A 16,642-nucleotide genomic window follows, 5' to 3' on the forward strand; every position below is an offset into this window, starting at 1 on the left:
AGGAGGGCATCAGACCCCCTGGAACTGGAGTTACCAAGGTTTGTAAGCTGTCTTGTAGGTGTAAGGGACAAAACTCAGGTTTTCTACAATTGTTCTTTAATCACTGAGCCATTTTTCCAGCCTCCCAATATTTATTTATTTTTATTTTATTTGTGCGAGTGCTTGTTTACATATATTTGTGCACAACACCTGCGTGCAGTGACCACAGAGGCCAGAAGAGGGTTGTTGGGTCTCCTGGAACTAGAGTTACAGATAGTTATGAGGCGCCACGTGGGTGCTGGAAATGGCATCTGGGTCCTCTGGAAGAGCAGCCAGTGCTCTTAACTGCCCAGCCATCTTTCCAGGCCCCTACATGAACAATTTTAGAATATTAAAAATATTTTCAAGGAAGAGGGAAAATCCATTTTTATCATTTCACGTGCACACATTTTCTAGCATCTCTCCCCATAGGATACATAGTTGAATCCCATTTTCTTACAAACATTTACCAGTGAGTCTACGGGGTCCGGTTGGAGGCAGCACCGCTGAGTGGACAGTGAGTCTGAGTGAGTTTGAGCCCTTGTTACAAATGGGGTGACTGACCTCTCAGCTCTTCTCTTCAATGGGGTGCCGAAACCACCAGCCTCAACAGTTTCGTAAAGATTAAAATGTGACGCCGACACACAGGATCACAGAACACCTGTTTTGGCAAAGGAGGGCCTCCTATGGGGCTGAGGGACTGTGAGTGTTTTCTTCCCTACGGTGAACAGCAAGCCTGAGAGACACGTGGTTCAGGTTGCTGGGTGTGGCTTCTGCCAGTCTTACTGCCATCACGTTAGAAAGAAGCACTCAGAATCACCACTGTGAAACAGAGTCTAAAGATGAGATGTGAATTTCTAGCTGGCTTCCTTCTGCTTTTCAGCATTTCCAACAAAGGTAAGCCGGCGTGTGGAACTTCTCTGGAGTTATTCTGGAGACCCTGGAATGAGTGTGAGAGTCAAAGAGGGAGATCCTTGGTAGTTCCAAGACCTCAGCAACCATTTTGCTTTTTACAGGGACGGTCTCCGGAGACAGTAGTATTATTTGGGGTGCCTTGGGTCATGATATCAACTTGACCATCCCTAACTTTCAAGTGACTGATACTGATGAAGTCCGATGGGAAAAGGGGAGAACGCTGGTCGCACAGTTAAAAAAAGAGATGAAACCTTTTCTGCTATCGGAAGCATTTGAGATCTTGACGAATGAAACCTTGCGAATAAAAAAACTGAAGAGAGACGACAACGGCACCTATAATGTGATAGTGTATGGTGCAAATGGCAGTAGTAAGCTGCAAAAAGCATTCGACTTGAGGATTCTAGGTGAGTCTTCCCTCTATGAAGTTTTTCCTTTACTTCCAGTGCGATGTAGCGAGTTGGGATGCAGTGTTTTTGTAACATTCCTATTCAACATCTCCTCTGTGGCCCACAATGTACACTCCAGTGGGTGGGGTGTTCTCAAGCCTATCTAGCTTTCATTCTCTCTTTGGGGTGGCTGTGGGGCTACGCCAAGAATCCCAGGTTAGAGTTGGCATTAGTCAGAAAGAGGACAGGCTAGCAGAGAAAAAAGGAAGACATCCTTGGTGGCTGATAAAGGAGTAGCAAGACAGGGTGTCAGAAAGCAGAAGGTGCCCAGGGAGCCGTGTGTCTCTTGTCTGGAGAACCAAGATCAAGCCAGAGTGCTCTGAAGGAGTGAAAGGGCAGGAAAGGCCTGGAGATCCTGAGCGAAGGACCAATTCTTTCTTTTTAGTTTCTTCAACATCATCACAGTGAAGATGGACAGTGATTTTGCTGGGACTTGAACTAAACCGTGAGGCTTCGTGCCTGCATGTACAGAGAGTGCAGGACACTGAGGGTGGATGTGGGAAGACTAGCTAGAAAGCTCTACTGTAATTCCAAGTGAGGACAAGGAGGACGGTGGGTGGTCTTAATCTTAGTAGCACAAAAGAACCAGTAAGAGCTCGTTGGTGATGGAGCACACTCAGTGTTTGAGAGGCAGAGGTAGGCAGATCTCTGTGAGTTGGAGGCCAGCCTGGTCTACAGAGTGAGTTCCAGGACAGCCAGGACTACACAGAGAAACCCTGTCTTGAAAAACAAACAAACAAACAAACAAACAAAAACCAGCAAGAAAGCTGTAAGAAGTTAGTGATGCCTAGGCCTCTGGCATGGAGTGGGATCTATAACTTCCAAGTGCTTCTAGTGAACGGTTGTCCCTGATAACCACTGGTTTGGTCTAAAGGGTGAGTGCAGATGAGGAGAGATGCAAACATGCAGGCTGTGGGTATGGTGGTGGTGGTGGTGGGGAATCAAGGAAGCTTGGGTGAGTGAGAAGGAAGAGAAAAGCATTGAATGTCACTGAAGTTGAAAGCCCAAGGACAAGTGACATCTCCTCGCAATAATAGGTGAGATGAGAAAGCCTGCCCTCTACCTGCAGAGGAAGCTGAGAATGCCTGCACAGCATAGACCAGCCATTCAGGGAGCTTCATTCTGAGCTTCACACAGGAAATGTCACCGGAGAAAGGACTCCCCTCATCCTACCTGTGGTGTCTCTCCCACCCTGTACTCAGCACCTAGGCCTAGCACCAGCCACTCTTCAGGACCTAATGTCAGCTCCTCTATGCAAGACTCCCTTCCAGACCCTAATCCTATAACCTTGTCTAGAGAGAACTTTCCAGAAATGGGGTGAGAATGAGAAAGGCCACCTGCCATGGGCACTGAGAATGGCCAGAGTCACGACTGCAGGCCATGGGGCTCTACGGTCACCTTTATTTTGGGGTTGAGAAGTCAGGAGCTTGTTAGCCTGGTTTTATTTAAAGCACCTAGTAATCTTGAGAACTTATAATTACAAGCTTCTGTCCATCTAAAAGGAAACAGAGACCCAGTCGGGAGTGACATGGCCATGTTCTTACTGTTTGACAGGATCAAAGTCAGGATGCTAACCCAGGGCTTCCTTGACAAGGAGGGCGACATTCCCTCCCAAATAAACTCATTGATTCTGTATGATTCACACACCACACAGTTTGTCTCTTTACTATGCACAGTTCAACAGCTTTCTGCATAGTCATGGAGTTAATGTGGTTATCACCGTGGGCAACATTTTCTTTACCCCTAAAGGAAACCCAGACCCTTAGACTAAAAACAGTGACTTCATTATTGCATGCAAATGACAATGCCACACAGTATCTTGACTCAACTTGTGGTCCTGTCATCATTATATATTACACAGAATTGGAAGATTGTTCTCGGCTCTGAACCTGATTACCCAGCACAGGTTATGTATCACTTACATAAGGTGTTTGGGATTAGAAGTGTTTAGGATTTGGGGCCTTGTGAAGATTTTGAAGTATTTGCATATATATGTGTGCTGTATCTTGGAGAGAGGACACAAATGTAAACATGACATTCATTTATGCTTATATCTATGCTTCATATGCCCTGTTCAAGGTAATTTAATACAGTATTTTAAATAGCATCGGGCAGGAAACATGGTGTCATGGTGTGGGATTTCCCACTTGTGGTATTGCACTGTGGCTCAGAAAGTTTTGGATTTTGGAAAATTTCTGATTTTTCTATTAGGGGTTACTCATGAGGCCTGTAATATTCAACAGGGGTATGAAGGTGCCCTGGAGTCCTAGGATACCACACCTGTTTTCTCAGTGCTGAGGGTCCCCCTCCACTTGTTTCGCTATGCTCCGAGATTCTACCTTCCCCAATGAGGCAGCTGACTGAAAGGACAGTGCAGGGCCCCAAGAAACCTGTGGAGAAGGAGAGGATCCTAGAAGGCCAAGATTAAGAAGCCATATCTAGCCAGGCAGTAGTGGCAGACAATCCCAACACTCTGGAGGTCAAGGGCAAGCAGATCTCTGGGAGTTCAAGTCCAGTCTGGTCTATAGAGTGAGTTCCAGGATAGCCAAGGCTACACAAAGAAACCCTGTCTTGAAAAACAACAACAACCCAAAATAAACAACATAAAAAAAGCCATATCTAGGAACAGCCAGCCATTCATGCCCCTTTCAGAAAGCTGATTTACAGGAAGACTATCTACAAACAAGGTTGCTCGTCACTGTGTTTGCACCAGTAAAATGCTAGTGCATGTTTTCTTTAGCAGCTTAATTAGGAGCACCAGTTACAGAGATGGTGGAGGTGTACATTCACTGAAGCCTATGAGAAGGGAATGTAATGATACAATCTTAAAAGATAGAAGGCAGGTTACAAAGTCATGTGATTCAGGGGCTGGGGACATAGTGCAGTAGTAGAGTTCTTGCCTAAATGCTGAGGCCCTGAGTTCAGCCCTCAACACTATTCCCTGCCACCAGGTACATAATCCAATTTTAATTTAAAACATTGTATTATGGATTTATGCATAGAAAAAATCTGATAAAGACATACATCAAAATGTTAATGGCCACAAGTAGCAGAATTGTAGGTGATCTTCATTGCCTTTACAGCCTTTTTAAACTTGATCAGTGTTTCTTGAAATGATTGGATGTTACTAGGAGGGCATGTTTTTCATTCTAGAAAGATAGGCAGCCAGCCCCCTGCTCTGCTGGGTGCTAATGATTGCCTTGTTTCTTTATTCTGAGATAGGCAGAATCTTGGGATGGCAAGGAAACTACAGTTTTACAAGCTTGCATGTTGGGGCGGAAATGGAATTAAACTGGGGAGGCCCGTGGGGAAGACACTGCGGTCTGAAATAGAGAGAGAGAGAGAGAGAGAGAGAGAGAGAGAGAGAGAGGAAATCGGAAAAATTCACTGTTGCCCTTTGTAACAAATGGAGACCACTGAGAGGGCGAGAAGATGGAAGGTCTGGGAAAACAGGGAGGTGTGAAGAAGACAGAAGTGTGTCTTTAGGTGGAAAGTGGGGAACTGGACACTGGGTCTGGCCTCACACCAAAGCCAGGGCATGCCCCCCCCCCCCGGGTGTAGCCTTTATGTAGTGTTGTGTTAAACAGGAGGGGCAAGTAGTGTGCATTGTGAATGGGAGAACCACCTCTGCTGACATGCCCAGGCCTTGGCCACAGGTCATCTGGCTTGAGACAGGCAGAGAATATTGTTTCTGTTTTTTAAAGTTGAGGCCCCGCAAGGCCAGAGACTAACTCAGCACCTTAGGGCTTGGAATGACAGAGGCCTCCCTGGTTCTCAGATGGTGCCTTTCCTCTGGTGAGCTTTGGCTTCTTGGATACACCCATGCTAGCCTGTCCCTCTATTCCCAGGATGCTATGGGGCAGCAAGTAGCTAAGGCCATGGGCCTCTCACATAGCCATTGCTCCAAAATGGGATTCCTGGTTGACCTTACCTACACTCCTGGACTTGGGAATCCTTTGCAGGGTTCTTCTTCTGGCCTGCCTTATTTTTTGAAATTCATTTTATTTGTGTGTGTGTGTGTGTGTGTGTGTGTGTGTGTGTGTGTGTGTGTGTGTATCACATGTGTGCAGATGCCCACAGAGACCAGAAGAGGGGTCAGACCGCCTGAAACTAGGTAATCATGAGTTGACCATCATGGATTCTGGGAACCCAACCTAGGCTCTCTGGATGAGCAACACGTGCTCTTATAACCACTGAGCCATCTCTGCAGGCCAGACTTGTCATATTTAATGGATAGTCTAATGCTAGGTCATCTGTAAAAGGGAAGACAAACATGAGCCTCACTGTTAGAATCAAATGACGTCATGCATGTGAAAAGAGCTGAGGGCACAAACCGTATATACGCATCAGTTGTGGTGCCTTTTTTTAGCTCATATCCTGTGTCTCTGAACTCAGCCAGAAATGATTTTGTTCAAGATGTTCCATGTCAGCTAAATACAATTATTTTCTAAAGAATTTCAATATAATGTAGAATGCTTGATTCCCCAGCATCACATAGGAGCTGTCATATGTCCATAATCCCAGCACTCAGCAGGCAGATGGGGAGGATGAGAGAGGTTCTTCCTCAGCTACCTAGTGAGTTTGAGACCAGCCTGAGCTATGTTAAGATGCTGCCTCATGCTGGGTGGTGGTGGTGCACACCTTTAGTCCCAGCACTCGGGAGGCAGAGGCAGGTGGGACTATGTGAGTTTGAGGCCAGCCTGGTGTACAGGGTGAGTTCCACGACAGACTCCAAAGCTACACAGAGAATCCCTGTCTCAAAAAAAAAACAAAAACAAAACAAAGATGCTGTTTCAAAACAAAACAAAACAAAAAACCAACCCAAACAAAACTAGGAGTTTTGAACTTACCTAGTCCCAAACTAATTCAATGTTAATAGGCATATTTACTAACATTAAAAAAGCACACAGCCACTATACAGGGGAGCATAGTTCCATAACCCCAGCTTTCAGGAGGCAGAGGCAGAAGAAAGAAGACTTCTAAGCCAGACTGGTCTACAGAGTGAGATCAGTCGTTAAAAAAAAAAAAAAAAGTATTCAAAAATTGCCTAATAAAAACTGGGTCTGTCTTTTAGAGAGGGTCTCAAAGCCAGAGATCTACTGGGAGTGCAGCAACACAACCCTGACCTGTGAGGTTGAGAAAGGAACAGACCTTGAACTAAAGCTGTATCGAGGAAAGAAACTTCTCACCAGCCTCCATCAGAAGATCATAAGATACACGTGGACCAACCTGAATGTGCCGTTCAAGTGCAGTGCAAAAAACAAGGTCAGCGAGGAGTCCTTCACAACCACGATCAGCTGCTCAGGTACGGAGCTAGCAGAGGTCAGGGTGGTCCAAATGCCCAGGGGTAGCCTGCTAGGCCTAGGGTACTGTGACAGTGCCACCTCGACTGCACAGTGCCTGGGCTGGGAGGTCAATGTGGCTCAGGGTGGGAGGTGAAAAGATGTCTATTTCTCCTGGAAACCTTTTGGGGAGCTGTGCTCCTGTCTACTCGTGTTGGTAGTCCTCCCACAGGTGTTACTTGACTTGGGGCAGGTCAGGAGCCTCTCCTGGAAGAAAGGATTGCAGGGTTGTAGGGGGAGACTCTTACAGGAGTGAATCTGACTTGTGCAAGGTGCCCCTTCGGGCTGGTGTCTGGAGATCTGATGTCTCTTTAACTGGGTGTGAGAAGCAAGGCTTCAGAATGCCTGGGAGGCAGGCAAGGGAGAGTAGAACTGGGGAACAGAGAGGCACAGCCCTTCCTGCCATCCCCAGAGCAGCTCTACACTGCAGAGCTTCCAGTCAGCCCTGCACTCCAAAGGCCTAATTGATCTCCAGAGCCGGGGCTTGCCACAGCTCCCAGAAATAATCCATTCTTGTTTTGTTTGCGTTGCTTTGTGGGAGAGTATTACTGTATAACAGAGGCTGGCCTCCAATTTGCAGCAATCCCCCTGCCTCAGCCTCCCACCGGGATTACAGGGTTACCTAATTGTGCCCAGCCCCCAGCAACAGTTTTTGAGGAGAAGCCTGCTATCGTGCATTAGTTCCAGTCTGGAAGCCAGAGGTCTAAATGTTAACTTTCACTTGATCTGATTTTAGTTGGTAAGATCCTAACACAACGCCCACCCCTCTGTGGACTTCCGTCTCATGATCCACAGGGTAAGGTCAACACTAAAATTAGGGTATTGGAGGAGAAGTCCGGGGACCCATTCCCTGGCTCTCTCACATGGGCCTTTGAGCTGTCTCAAGAAGTGGCAGCTCCGTGGTCATCGTCGTCGTCATCAGAACAACTTGAGAACAAGAGTCAGTGTCCCAGAGAATAGTGACAGCCTTGGGAATGTGATCTCAGGAGGGTTGTCCCATCACTTCTGCCATGAATGCAGTTCAGACCCGTTTCACTTCACACATCAGTGAAAAATCCGGAGGTGGGGGTCACCGAAGGCAGCAAGAGTCTGCCAGTCACAGATTCAGATGGCACTCATTTCCTTACCCCTCAGGTCATGGGCAGTCCCTCTCTGCCACCTCCCTGCCCCCACCCACCCTCCATTTCCCCATCACAAAGGCATGAGGGGGACTCCAAAACTTTTTTTCTTTTTCTGGAGGCCCCGGCTTGGAGACACGGGGCTTACGCCAGTGAGCTGACAAAAAAACAGTTCTATATATTGATCCTAAAAAATTTATTGTTTATATGAAATTCAAATTTAACTGGCTGTCTTGTATTTTACCAGGCAACCTCATGCTTCATATTTATTGTAACTAGTTCCCTCCAGAATCAAAATAAGTGTTTATCAATGAGGGAGAGCCCTGGAAGGAGAGGACACAAGGCTTGTGTCCTTTAATCTATGGTTCACTGAGGAAGCTGGCCCAGGAAATGACCATCAAGGAGAAAGAGGGATATATGGAAGTGCAGGGATGCCCTTGAAGACCCTGAAGGGGATTTGAATCTTCCTCCCATTCTAAAGTCCAAGGCAGGCAGGAGCCGATTGTGGCCATGTACTCAAATTCCTAAGAGGAGGAAGCAGCCGGGCCCAGGTATAAAATGTCCTTACATAAATGTAGGCATAGTGTCTCCAAGAGGAAGTGTGGGAGGGAAGGATAGTTGGAATGAGAGACTGAGGGACCTAGGACAAAAACCATAGCTACTGATGTCCCCACTAGACCACCATCAGGCACCCACAGCTGCACTGGGTAAACTTGAAACTAGACCTGTGGAAGGTGAGCCTGCTTCCCCAAGAGTATCCGGGAGAAGGGATGGACACCCTGCCTGAGGACCCAAGGTTCAGCTTCGACAGGATGCCCCACCCACTCTGCTCATACCTGGGAACCCCTCAGCTAGAGAGACTGACTCTGGCATGCCAGATCCTCTGCAAGGCATCCGGGCCTGAAGGTCCCTGAATCTATTCTTGAAGCAGCTTCAGGGACGCTGAGGGATGCCCCTACACAGGCAGTGTCCAGACAGGTTCTCAGCTGGTGGGTGAGGACTGGGTGAGGGGGACTAGAGGTGACCCAACAGCATCGACAGCACAGGCTGAAACTCTGCCCTGCCTGGTTGGTCTCCAGCTTGCCCAGACCTCTTCCCTGGTTGCTAACATTCGCTTCCCAGGACTGGCTGGAGACTTGCTTCTGTGAGGCTGGGCTCAGCTCCAGGCTCATTCTCCCCACAGGGCAGTCCTCTGACCGCCTGCTCCAGCTGCTCTCTCTAACTGCTATTGACTCACAAAGGCCAGATGGCTCAGCCCCCCTCCTGGGAAACAGCTACCAGAAACACCAGTGCAGAGTATTGCAAGAGCAAACCCTCATCTAGGTGTTGTTTTACAGTTTACAAAGCACTTTTCCATCCATTATCTGATCTGACTTCCGACAGCTACTCTGTGATGTAAGTCACGTCGTTTCCATTTTACAAAGAAGGAAACAGACTCAGAGAGGTGGAGCATCTTCTCAAAGGTCACACAGCTCTTACTTGGAAGAGTTTAAACTAAGCCCATTGTCCTGTTTTCCTCTCTGTTCTTCTTCACTGTGTTGGCGGGTGAAGGAATCAGTACGGCATATTGCCACTGCTAACCACTGAGTATCTAGGCCACTTTCCTGGGCCCAGGGAGTCTGAGAGGAAGAAAAGCTGAACACTGAGACTGGGGGATGCTTGACTTGGGGAAGGGTCTTGTAAGCCTCAGTTAGTAACTCATCCTCCCTCTCAGAGCTTGGATGCTCTTCCCAGTGGGGGATGAGTGAGGTGGGCAGGCCATGCTTCTCAGCCCTTGCAGATTCATGTAGTACTCCAGGCCTCAGAAGCTCAGCCTCGGTGAGGTGGAAAGCCCCATGGGGCTCTTTCATTTGTTTGAGGTAGGAGGCTGGGGCAGTGAAAGGGTCACTCTGCCCAAGACCCTCTCCCTTAGCCATCTTCTCTTCTTGCAGAGAAAGATCTGCATTTCTATGTCATTGTGGGAGCCTGTGCTGGGGGCGTCCTCTTGGTGGTCCTTGGAGCACTGCTTGTTTTCTGTGTCTGCAAGAGGAAAAAGAAGAATAGGAAGAGAAAAGGTGAGCACATCCACTTTTGCATCAAAAGCACCCCCACTTCAAGGAGAGACATTCCCACATCTCTCCTTGAGTCTATGAAGGGAAGAAAGAGAGGGGTAGACTCATATTGGAAAGGTTGGGACCAGAGGTTATGGCTGGCTCTGTTGCGTGCTCAGGTGGATTTCTGAAGGACAGTCCTCACGGGGGTGGGAGGGAAGGTGGGTAATAGCAAAAGACCATTGAGAAACGGCAGCCAGGCTGTGAACCTCCCCAGAACCCACCAGGTGAGGCTGCCTTAGTGAAAGGCTAGTGTGGAGATCCTGGAATGGTCCACAAATTTCTGTAAGGGTAGAGAGATTCCACCCAAACCCCATGTCTGGGAACAAATATCATGGCCTTGGATGGCTGAAGGTGTGTTCAGGACCAAGCTCTTGGAATATGGGTAAAACTATTTCTAGTCAGGAGGCACTCGGGGTGGGAGGCTGTCAGTGTAGAGTACTTGTTCAGTTTGTGTGAGGCTCTGAGTTCAAGTCCCAGCGCTACAAGAAAATAGAAAGCCAAAATCAGGGTGCTGGCCCTGCCTTTCCTGATTGGCTGTTCAGTGGGGATGCTTTCAGGCTGGGAGTATGGTTTCCTTGGTGCAGACCTGTCCTGAAGTTCACAGAGCAGGCATTGCTACTGCTGATCCTACACAGGGAGCTGACCACCCATGATGGGACAATGTTTTGGGGACTGTATCCAGCTGTCACTGCAGATGGTGGGGTAAGGGCAGCCTTTAGTTGGGCATGTTAGTGGGTTGGCAGGTCCCTGAGGTTCTGGGAAATCTGTTTCACACAGGGTTGGGTTGAATCTCTGCAGATCTCTATAGAGATTCAGTAGGCCCAGTAATGCTCACAGTAGTGACTTCCAGTAAAGCCTATGGGCAGAGTCTGCCCACACCCCACAGTGGTGGCCCCGGGCCCCATGCCCTCTGGGGTTTGGCTTCCTTCTTCACACCTCATTTCTCAGTGTTGCTTTAGTCCTCCTTTCAGGCCAACACCCTCATCTTGTCATCCTACCCACCACTTACCCAGCCTGGGCCTGGGCTCTCTTCACTCGGCACCTTTCGGGTGTCTTATATCATTCCCTCGTTCTCCATTCTCTACAGCTTAGTAATTAGTGACTCGCAGAGCCCTGATCACTGTGGCTTCCCTATCTCTGCTCATACTGTCTCCACCCCTCTCTACAAGACCCATTCTCACTGCCCAGGCATCAGACACATTCCTCCAAGGTGGACCTCAGGTGTTGCTCAAGGCAAGGCAACCTCTGCCACCACCAGATTGGGAAGAGAAACACAACAGCCGCTCATGTGGATAAAGTGGCTTGTTCCAGGAGCTGAGTTCAATGCTTCACATTCACTACCATGTCCCACTTTACGGCCTTAAAGAGAGACATTTACACAGATGAAGAAGCAGGTTAGCTCACCACCTCAGACCCTGCTACAGCTCATAGGCTGAAGCATGACTAGGGTGAGGCAAAAACCCAGCACTTGAATTTTGAGGCAGTCTTACCTTGTTCTTACATGATGCCTCTTTAAATTTGACACCCATGGACCTGAGTTTCCTCACCCATATCCATGACCCGAGCTGAGTCACCAAGAAGAGACAGTCTTGAAAGAAAGGAAGAGAGCACGAAAGGTCCCTGGAACAGATGGTGGACCTTGCTGGAGAGGCTAGACCAGGGTCCTGTAGTCCTGCTCTTAACAAGTGGGTGCCATAGTTAGTACCAACTGTATAGCTTCCACAGAGCCAGCTTGCCTGCCCAACTCAGTGTAAGGGCTCAGTGTCCGACCACACCTCTCACCCCCCCTCCACTTCTCACGTGGTTCTTTGCACCTTCTGGTGGTCCCCCACCTTCGTGGAGGCTGACAATGAGATGTGCAGCCTGGCTCTGTCACTTACTGAGGACAGTGTTGCTGTCTGAGTCACTACTGCAGCTTGGCAGTGGGGCCTAACACATAGGGCACGTGGAGAAAACACAGGACGAACAATATGCCACCAAGCAGAAGAGCCAGCAGTGAGCCACCTGAGCTTGCTGCTGTAGATGAAGGACCACCTGCTGGTCTATATCTAGGATCAAAGTCCTACCCACAGCCTCCAAAACATGAGCACAGTTACTTTGGGGACACTGAAGATGGCACAAAGGACATGTTCAGTCATTTGGGTGTCTTTTTATGTATGTGCTTAGAGCATGTGGGTCACTCAGATGTCAAAACCACCTGGTTTGACTTTGAGTCTTTGCACTCAGGATGCATTTACAGCAGCCAGAGGCATAACCTTGGGTCAATAACTTCAGCCCACAGGTGATGCCAAGACACATGTCTTCATAAGGATACAAGCAGTCATTCATTTGCCCCATGGAGAAGCTCCCCCTGGCCCCTTGAAGATGGCCTTGATCATAGGGACTGGACTGCCAAGAATGTAGCCTAAAGGAGCCCAGCAGTGCCCTCCAGGCCTTTGGCAGCTGAGTGTTCCCACAGATTTACTGTGTGGTTTAAAAAACAGTGTAAGAAGATCTACACCATCTCAGGTGTGTCTTCCTAGATGGAAGCCACACAAAACAGACAATCCCAAAGCTTGAGGAGAGGAGCCAAAGCCCAAGATGATGGGTCTTGCTTATGAATTTCGGAGGAACTAGTCCATTTCTAAGGACTCGAGTTCCCCTTGGAGGGTGCCCAATTTCCTTCCAGAGTGTGGGTTGTATGACAGTCAAATTGAGCGAAAGGCAGGACCTACCCTAGAAACCCCAAAGAAGAAATATAGTCACTAAAGTCCATCAGGGCCACTCAGACCTGCTACTGTGGGCTCTGGCCATGTGACTTGTTGCTTAGCAATCTTGATTGTCTCTAGGCAGCATCCAGCTAGAACTCTGGATCAGGCACTCACTCTGCACTTGGTGCCTTAGGCTCAAAGCTCTCCACCCGAATGTCCTCCTCCCTCATATTACTGAGTTCTGAAGAGGTCATGGGTTCACTGTACCCGTGAGGAGCATTTCTCTCCCCCATGAAACACCCAGAGCTTGCAGAGGGTGGGAGTAACTTCCCTTTTATCCTCACATCTCCTGAAGCATCTGGTTTGATGCCTATCACATAAGACATGTTCAATGGTTGCATTGTGGGTTGGGGGAGGTGGCTTAGTCACTGAAGTGCTTACTTTGCAAGCACAAGGACCAAAACTTAATCTTAGAGAACCGATACAAAATAGGTAAGGTGGTGCCTGTAGTCTTGGGAGCAGAGGGAGGTGGATCCCTGCCTCTCTGCCCAGACAGCCTAGCCTCCCTGATAAATTGTTGGCCAGAAAGACAGAGAGAGGAACAGAGAGAGAGAGAGAGAGAGAGAGAGAGAGAGAGAGAGAGAGAGAGAGAGAGAGAGAGACCTTAACTCAAAAACAAGAAAGGTGGACAGTGCCTGAAGAATGGCATCAGAGGGTATTGCTTGGCACACACATGTATGTTTACCTGCAAATGTATGCACGCAGGCGCGCGCGCGCGCGCACACACACACACACACACACACACACACACACACACACTCTCATGCATTTTGTTGTCGCATATTGCTATTGTCTTGCCATTACAGATGAAGAGCTGGAGATAAAAGCCCCCAGAATGAGCTCTGTGGAAAGGGGCCCGCCACACTCAACCCCAGCTACAGCGTCTCAGAATCCAGTGGTTTCCCAAGCTCCTCCTCCACCCGGCCATCATCTCCAGACACCTGGCCCTCGTCCCTTGCCTCCAAGCCACCGAACCCGTGAGCAGCAGCAGAGAAAGAGACCTCCTCCATCAGGCACACAGGCTCACCAACAGAAAGGCCCTCCCTTGCCCAGACCTCGAGTTCAACCAAAACCTCCCTGTAGGGGTGGAGAAGATGCTCCATTGCCACCGCCTAATTAAAAAGGTGGACATTGTCATTTCCCATAAAAAGCTGTGTGTGTTTCTCCTTTCCCAGTGCACAGGCTCACTCTTCCATTGAGTGTTTTGTACAAGTAGGCCACAAATACCTCCCAAAACTTGCAGGCACAGTCAAAGTAGTACCTTCTAACTTAGCCATGCAGCCCCAAGTTCTAGCCTCTGGAATCTGTGGCCTCTTCTTAGAGCTGTCACATCAGGACCAGAGAGGCAATAAAGATGTGGATGAAAGGATGCTGGGTGAGCAGCATTATCTTCCTCTAAGGTTCTGTGCCTGTGTGAGCCACCACATGGCCATTGGCTCATGTCCTACAGGCAGTCTACCTGGGCAGAGACTCTTGAGTTTCCCAGGTACCCTGATGGACACTGGCCACTTCCTTTCAGCAGAATAAAATAAAATTTTGATTTGCTACAGTGCCTGCTTTAGACAGGAGACCAGGGTCTGGGAGAGGAAGCTGCAGAAAGAGAAAGAGGCTAGCTGGGGTGACAATGACATCAAATCTGAACCACTCAGGTCACTGAAGGCACATGAATCTCCATTTGAATGACCAGAACTGACCCCCTACATGTCAGCTGCAAAGGAGGCTGGGTAGCCCGTGTAGACGCCTCTGTGCACACACTTCAACAACAGGTACCCATGGAGTTTTACTTCCTTGGTCATTCAGTTGGGGTCACGATGATCTGTGATATCATCAGTGAAAAGAGAGAGGTCTACAGATCCTGGAGACACCAGGAGCCCACTAGGCGGCATGCCTTAGGGCAGGCTAAGAGGCCTCTGAGTCCATTCCTAAGTGGTACAGGTGACCCTTGTGATCAGGGCAGACCAGTTATGGCAGATGTGCCTTTGAAGGAGCAGGGAGAAAAGTGTTCAGTTAAAACTGGAAACCAATCTGCTAGAGGCACCTGCTTTGCAGCATAGGTGGCATGCCTGTGGCCCAGTCTGCCCCTTCTCCTTGGCTTCTTAGGCCTGGTAAGCCTAGGTAAGCACTGGCAGGAAGCTCTGAGGGTAAACCACAAAGACTGAGTATACTTAGGACTTCCTGCAAGGCCTCAGCTGCGTTTTCCTTTGAATCTGTGCGTCTATTGTTTAGAACCCAGTAAATGACTAGGGCAAAGACAAATTAAGTCCAGTGTCCCTGTAATGCCAAACATTAGTTCCAGCTACAAAACAGTCATCACAGCATCTACCCAGGAGGAGAGGAGAGGGTCTCTGATCTGGGGCTGTCTCCTCCATTGTCTGTGAGGCCATTGGCCATCCTGATACAATAGCTTCTATGTCCACCCCTTCAGAAAGCCTTCCTTCTTTCCCAACCCCCACCCTGCCTTTCTTCTGCTGTCTAGTGTATTATGTATGGCACAGGACAGATCTAACATGCAACTATTTGGTCCTTTCCTGACCATACATTTATTCATTTGATAGTCATTGAACTCTCCAGGGAATCTGTGCTAGAGCCTATGTGAGATGCTAGAACAAGGTGAACAGTGACATCTGTGTATCCAGACAGCTCAAGAGGCAGGGTGGGCAGTGGACCAATGACAGCACAAATGGAGCATGAGGTGGCAAACACTGGTCAGAGGCCAGCAACGGAGCTCAAGAAAGGACTTTGATTGCGGTCTGGGTCATTAAACTGGGGTGGCAAAAGATTTTCCAGGAGGAGGTGACATTTGAGTTGAGCTGTAACAGGTTAGGATAACTAAGCGAATAGATGGGATTATTGATTGGACAGAGAGGTGCAGAATCACCCACAGCGAGGGAACAGCTATTGCTTGCCCATGTGCCATATTCATTTCCAACTGCCATGTTTTGCCAAATGGAAAGATTGTATGACTTTTTCCGGGGGACATGTGAATGTCTGCTCACTCCAGACAGGGCAACAGCATCGGACCACAGTACAACTCCATCAAAGTCCAACCTGGCAAACCAGTGAGATTATGCGCTTACTTACAGAGCATGCGTGAGGGATGGCTTACAGGAATGTGGGTGACTCCAAAGAAACTGCATTATTAAAAAGTCTCACCCTAACATAGATGAGGACCTCCCCCTGCTGCATAGATAACCCCAACTTCACTGAACCTTCTACGTTGTGTGCATCTGTGTGTGTGTCTCTGGAGCTTTGCAGAACTATATACAGCTAGGAGGATGATGCAGGAGGGTGTGGCTGAGATTTCAGGTGAGACTCTTGCCATTCTTTCTGCTACACGGGCAGGTTAATACACAGCAGCAAAAATAACCTGTATTGTCTTGGGGTCCTCCCTGGCCAACAACTTGTAGGGAGGTAGCCCTTCCCTGGGCTTGGGGTTTTCCATTGGTCACCTATGCCTTTTGAGATCATCTTTTCCCACCCACACAGGATACCTTTTGCCCATTCTCTAACCATTGCACTAACATCAGCAGGCACAGGGTGTTGTGGGATTTTCTCTGTCACTTTAATGAGTGCCATATATGCCTATCTCAACCATAAAGCTCCATAAGAATGCCACAGCTATGCCTGGCCCTTGTAACTTTGTCACTGTTTTCCCAGCCTCGCTCCCTTAGATGCACCTATATGTCTTTCAGATGATTTTCTAAGTCTGTAAAACACTTGTGAGTTGACATCAGAGCACCTGTGTAGTGAAGCATTTTTAGAGAGGGTGGCAGGATCTCTGAAGACCACCACCATCCATCCCATCCAGTTGGTTTCAGGAGCCAGCACCTAAGGAGATACCAAAGGAAGAGAGGTGGACAAGGCTCAATAGAACATGAAAAGATTTCATTGCCTGTCTTGAAAGATCATTGTTGGGTACAGTGTCATGGAGGGAAGGCACTATTCTAGGCAGTTCTCCAC

The 16,642-nt window shown here is 48.5% G+C and overlaps 1 protein-coding gene across 1 annotated transcript; it reads left to right on the top strand.

Moving 5' to 3' along the window:
• Nucleotides 1-860: 860 nt before the first annotated feature.
• Cd2 (CD2 molecule) lies at nucleotides 861-13,802 on the top strand. Its single transcript, XM_027393800.2, has 5 exons — nucleotides 861-915; nucleotides 1,035-1,337; nucleotides 6,454-6,684; nucleotides 9,771-9,893; nucleotides 13,489-13,802. Exons 1-5 carry the CDS (start codon nucleotides 861-863, stop codon nucleotides 13,800-13,802), a joined length of 1,026 nt encoding a protein of 341 aa, XP_027249601.1.
• The last annotated feature ends 2,840 nt before the right edge of the window (nucleotides 13,803-16,642 follow it).

The sequence above is a fragment of the Cricetulus griseus genome (assembly GCF_003668045.3).
Source record: "Cricetulus griseus strain 17A/GY chromosome 1 unlocalized genomic scaffold, alternate assembly CriGri-PICRH-1.0 chr1_0, whole genome shotgun sequence".
NCBI lineage: Eukaryota > Metazoa > Chordata > Mammalia > Rodentia > Cricetidae > Cricetulus > Cricetulus griseus.